This window comes from Hyperolius riggenbachi, chromosome 1 (assembly GCF_040937935.1).
Source record: "Hyperolius riggenbachi isolate aHypRig1 chromosome 1, aHypRig1.pri, whole genome shotgun sequence".
NCBI classification, from domain to species: Eukaryota; Metazoa; Chordata; class Amphibia; order Anura; family Hyperoliidae; genus Hyperolius; species Hyperolius riggenbachi.
The window spans coordinates 588,710,677-588,716,715 of NC_090646.1; the positions used below are offsets into that span (position 1 = coordinate 588,710,677).

At 43.2% G+C, this 6,039-nt stretch overlaps 1 protein-coding gene across 3 annotated transcripts in view; it reads left to right on the top strand.

Moving 5' to 3' along the window:
- The window catches only part of IQGAP2 (IQ motif containing GTPase activating protein 2), a 436,318-nt gene extending 431,209 nt beyond the window's left edge, over window positions 1-5,109 (top strand). For all 3 annotated transcript variants that reach the window (XM_068248838.1, XM_068248829.1, XM_068248846.1), the window contains one exon: window positions 3,317-5,109. In XM_068248838.1, coding sequence (XP_068104939.1) covers window positions 3,317-3,437 — 121 coding nt within the window. In that variant the 3' untranslated portion in view covers window positions 3,438-5,109. The remainder of the gene's footprint in view (window positions 1-3,316) is intronic.
- The last annotated feature ends 930 nt before the right edge of the window (window positions 5,110-6,039 follow it).

Consider the following 6,039-nt stretch of genomic DNA (forward strand, 5'->3'; position numbering starts at 1 on the left):
TGTACCTGTTCTTTTGTGGTTCAATAAAAAGGAACTGTAAGAAGAGTGCCGGAGTCCGTCTGTTCTTCTTGGGAATTATCCCTATCTACACTGGCTCATCAAAAGGTGGAGTTTAGGATCCTTGAAAGGTTTTAGGGTCCATTCACAATGAACCAGTTGCAGTCAGTTTTAACTGAATGAACAACTGATTTTCAAAGTAATGTCCATGTTTCCCTATGGCTCAGTTCACAATAGATGTGTTTTAACTGAAGCTTTTTTCACAATGCAATGTTATGGAACAACTGATCAGTTAAAATGCATCTGTTTTTCAGTGTGAATGTGGCCTTAGCGATTTCTGGCATGTGGGAAAAAATGGACTACGTACTGCAGATTTCTACATCATCATGCAAATCTCTATAGTAATACATGGCACGGCTAGATGCATCTCGCATCACATTTCCTTTCATCAAGGCAGAGGATCAGTAGGATTGCCAGGCAATGTGCATTGTTGATCAGCCTCTACAACACTCTATTTTCAGGTGTCCTTTATCTGTTTGAACTACTGTTCAGATTTACAAAAACTCAGAAGAGATTCTAAGCAGTGGCGTACCTAGGGAATTTGACACCCGGTGCTGATTATTTACAGACACCCCCAACCTCCGTCACAATGTGGACGGCGCTAACCTGCCCTGTGGACTGCCCTGCATTATTGATTAATTACTCTGATCAGGATAAATAATCAATAGTCCAGGGCACTCTGGTATTACAGCAGCCAGTGCACATGGCTACTAATAACAGGCAACGTCTGAAGCACTAAACACATACTGCCATCTCTCCCTGCTAATGTCCCAGCTGCAGCACAGCAATCATTCTGTCTACTCACCCTGCTGCTCTGCACATTCACTCACTGCAGGCAGTGTGTAGAGAGCGAGGAGACACATTGCCCACATGACAAGAAGGGGGAGGGGTGCTACATAGTAGTTACATAGTTATTTGGGTTAAAAAAAGACATACGTCCATCGAGTTCAACCAGAGAACAAAGTACAACTCCAGCCTGCTCCCTCACATATCCCTGTTGATCCAGAGGAAGGCGAAAAACCCTTACAAGGCATGGTCCAATTAGCCCCTAAAGGGAGAAAATTCCATCCCGACTCCAGATGGCAATCAGATAAAATCCCTGGATCAACATCATTAGGCATTACCTACTAATTGTAGCCATGGATGTCTTTCAACGCTAGGAAAGCATCTAAAAAGCATCTAAACCCCCTTTAAATGCAGGTATAGAGTTGGCATAACGATTTCCTGTGGCAATGCATTTCACATCTTAATCACTCTTACTGTAAAGAACCCTTTCCTAAATAAATGGCTAAAACGTTTTTCCTCCATGCGCAGATCATGTCCTCTAGTCCTTTGAGAAGGCCTAGGGACAAAAAGCTCATCCGCCAAGCTATTATATTGCCCTCTGATGTATTTATGCATGTTAATTAGATCTCCTCTAAGGCGTCTTTTCTCTAGACTAAATAAACCCAGTTTATCTAACCTTTCTTGGTAAGTGAGACCTTACATCCCTTGTATCAGTCTAGTCTAGTGCAGGAATTAGTACTCTCCCCTGCACTGCCTAAATGTTGTCCAAACTATAAGACCAGGTCCCAGGTGGAAGAACACAGTGACTGAGCACAACTGCGGCACCCCTAGCCATGGCTACACCCGGTGCTGTGAGCACCTGCAGCCCTGTGGTAGGTACGCCACTGATTCTAAGGGCTCTTTCACATTACATAATGCTTGCAGGAGCCGTTTTCCTGCAAGAGTTATGATCTGCAGCATGGGCGTCGGGATATTGCGGTGCGATGCTGATTAGTGGAGCGATAGTTCTAATTCACCCGACAGGAAAATGCTGATGCCGGACGATTAAAAGCTCCCGGCTACGTCGTACAAAATGCGGCGTTGGATGTGAAAGGTAAAATGAAAGTCTATGGACTGGGAGGGCGGGGATTTATTAAAAAAAAAAAAAAAAAATGTGAAATTTATCAATAAAAAAGGAAATACATATTTATATAAAAAGAAACAACTTGGGAGCGATCAAAGCCCACCAACAGAAAGCTCTGTTGGTGGGGAGAAAGGGGGAGGGGGTGTAATCACTTGTGCGCTGAGTTGTACGGCCCTGCAGTGAGGCATTAAAGCTGCAGTGGCCTATTTTGTAAAAAATGGCCTGGTCACTAGGGGGGTTTAAGCTCAGGGTCCTCAAGTAGTTAAAGTGAGTCTGAAGCTGAATCAAAAAGCGGCAGAGAGCAGTCTCCGACCCATCAGTTAGAATGCTAACGGGGAAGCCAGCGGTGGAACAAGGAGGAGGACCGGGAAGGCTCTATAGGACCCAGAGCCTTTCCACTCCTTGGGTATCTTTTTTATTTATTTAATTTTTTTTTTTTTAATTTAGCTTCAGACCCCCTTTAAAAGGACACATCTGAGCTCATTTAACATAAAAAAAAAAATCCACTTCCTCCAGCCCCTGCCAGCCAGCATGTGCCCTTGCCGCAGCTTCGCTCACCGCCGGTGGCCCGGGGTCCCCTCCGGCACAGGATGTCCACTGCGCAAGCGGCTCTAAGTCGCACTGACATCATCCAGACTGTACTGCACAGTACAGTCCGGATGACGTCAGCGCAACCAGTGAGCTGCTTGCTGGAGCACAGGAGAAGCCGACCTGGCGAGTTCGGCATCTCCACCAGAGGGGACCAGGAGCCACCGGAGCTGCAGCGAGGTCACAGGACAGATGCAGGGGGCTGGAGGAAGCCCCAGGTAAGTGGATTTTTTTAAACTGCTCACACCTACCCTTTAAAGAGGAACTCGAGTGAAAATAATGTAATTTAAAAAAAAAGTGCTTAATTTTTACAATAATTATGTATAAATGATTGTCAGTGTTTTTTCATTGTAAAATCTTTCCTCTCCCTGATTTAAATTCTGACATTTATCACATGGTGACATTTTTACTGCTGGCAGGTGATGTCAGTGGAAGGAGATGCTGCTTGCTTTTTTTGGCAGTTATAAACAGCTGTTATTTCCCACAATACCACAAGGCTCCCACAGTGTGATGTTAGTACCTCAGTGCTGTGAGGCGCTGACATCATTTGTGGGAGGGGTTTCACCACAAAATCAGCCATACAGAGCCCCCTAATGATCTGTTTGAGAAACGGTATAGATTTCTCATGGGTGTGGGGGTATCCGCTACTGATTGGGATGAAGTTCAATGCTTGGTTACGGTTTCTCTTTAAGCTTACTAGGTTTTAGTCTGACAGTAGGGTATTTTTCCACCAATTCCCTGTATAATTTCCTGTCTTTCTACCTTTCAGGACTTGCTGCAGATGCAGTACGACGGCGTGGCTGTAATGAAAATGTTCGACAAGGCGAAAGTCAATGTCAATCTTTTAATATTCCTTCTCAACAGAAAATTCTATGGGAAGTGAAAGCAAGAATAAGCTTCTTCTGGTGAATTCATGGGACAGCTTACGATAAATCAATCGGAATATTTTTTGTAATGTTTTTAATTTAATATATTAATTCAAATCCTTTTGGGAACAAAATTTATCAGAATGAAACCGCAAAATAATAAGTAACCAAAATTCTTAAGTCGATTTGTATTCTGGTGCCTTTTAACCTCTTCAGTGACAGAGGAACCCGGCGGCTGCCCTGGGCTTTGAGGCCCCTCCCCTATATGCCCCTCCCCCTGTACACCCCGCCCCACGCTGGACAGAAGTCGCGGCGCCGCAGATATTGCACACGTTACACATTAATCTGATTTTATTATGTGAAACACAATCTAAATGCTTTTAGTTTTTGCTAGATTTCTAAATTCACTGACAGATAAAATACACTATGGAGAACAACGATCGTGTTATTATCTATTTTTTAATATTGAATTGAATCCTGAAGTTTAAAAAATATAAAGTTGTAAATGTGTTTTGAGTAAAAAATAAAAAAATGTGCTTATTATTCCTAATGTTAATATACACAGCAGGGCTGATTGCGAGTTCATGAAAGACAGATCACTTTTTTCTTAGAGAATAAGTCATGACTGGGCATATGCGAGAATCTGAATACTTATTGTTAAACTGTGATAACTAACTAGTTAGACTCCTCCCCTTGCTCTGCTCTGTTAGCTACAGCTACCCCATGGTTGTTAAGTGGTAACCACTTGCTTAACCACAGATCTTCGGGGATCTACCTCTATTTAGCAGTTACTCATTTGCTGTATAGTGCGACTGAATGTTGACGTTTATGGCCAACACCAACTGCACTGTGTGTTAACATTTGACATGCAGTGTAGGACTGAGCAAGCGAGATTCAGTTTTGCCTGCTGCAAAACTGAACCGGATGTTAGTAGTCGCGTGCCATGGCGAAAGTGTGTTAACTTACCTATAGCACTGCCGCTTGTTAGTGCACTGTGTGTTGCGTCCCATCATCACAACTCTTGCGGCTTTATCCCCGGAACTGAATTTTGCGTCATTTCCACCACCACAAGGCAGCAGCCCTCTGCTAATCCCCCAGTGGTCAGTCATTTAACAAGGCGGTAACATTCTTGTCTTCGCCTGATGGGGAAAATCAGCTCAAGAGGGATCTGCAGCAAAACGGGGCAAATATGAAACTTTCATGCGTAAGCCTGCACAGTCTTGATGAAGCAGTATTTAAATCCTCGCATTAGCCGGTGATGAAACAGAACTGACATTTTGTCAGGCACAGAGGTGGATTTTTTTTGGGGGGGGAATTTTGTAATATTTGTTTTTTATAGATAACACATAATTTATAAAGAAATAATTGCTGTATGATCCATTGCATGAACCGGATTCTGGATTTTAATGCACTACTGCCTACGTTGGCCCTTGTATTATTCTGTGTAGGCCGTGCTGAATGGCAATGAGGTACCAGGGTAATGATAACTGTATAGGGTTCAGAGGTTCAGTCACCCCAGTGCTGTGGTATTAAAGGGGACGTACAGTGTCTGGTGTGGTACATTGTCTCCTCCCCTTGCGATTGAAGGGTTATATAAATTTGGTCTGTGCCTTTTTATATGTCAACTGCTCTGTCTTTGTAATTTCCTTTATTTTTTAATGCAATAAAATTCATTGTTTCAATATAAAAGATTGTCAGTTTTTATTGTTATTCATTTGAGGATATTCCGCTCAGATAACTACGTTTGTGTAAAGGTTACTGCGCTGATATTAAAGAGACACTGAAGCGGAAAAAAATGATGATATAATGATTTGTATGTGTAGTACAGCTAAGAAATAAAACATTAGGAACAGAGACATAAGTCTAATATTGTTTCCAGTACAGTAAGAGTTAAGAAACTCCAGTTGTTATCTATGCAAAATAGCCATTGAGCGCCACAACTTTCAAAGTCACAGAGCGCTCTTTCTTCTGAAGCTTGTTATCTCAACTGTCTGGCACTGTATTTTCTTTTTCTCTATCTGAGGACAGTTCAAAAGTTCACCGACCTGCCAATTGGCGCGGACATGGTGGCAACCCCAGGACCGCCTAGCGCTAATTGGCGTGCAGTCCTGGGGGCGGAGTTTGCAGGGGATCGCACGAATCCCTGCTTCAATGACGGAGCTCAGCTGTGCCTTCAGTCTCCCAGCGGCGATCGCCGCAAGGAAACTGTTAGACGCCGAAACCGCTGTCTCTTAACAGGGTACATCGCTGCGATCTAAGGCTTTGCTGTACAGGGGACAGCCATGTCTGGAGCCATAGGAGTGATTGGCTGTCATAGGCTGAAGCCTATAACATCTGATCACAGGGAGTGGCTGGCGGGGGGAGGGAGGGTTTTTGAAAAAATAAATAAGGAAATTAATTTTTTTTTTAAATAGAATAAATATTTCTAAAAAAATAAACATCCTGGCAGGGATCAGACACCACCAACAGCAGAGCTGTCCTGCAGCTAGCCCTTATAGCTGCAGTGACCAATTAACAGAAAAATGGCCTGGTCTTTAGGGGGTAATTCTGCGGTCCTCAAGTCGTTAAAGCCTTTACATTTACTTATGTTTGCAAAAGAATGTTTCTCCTCTGAATGTC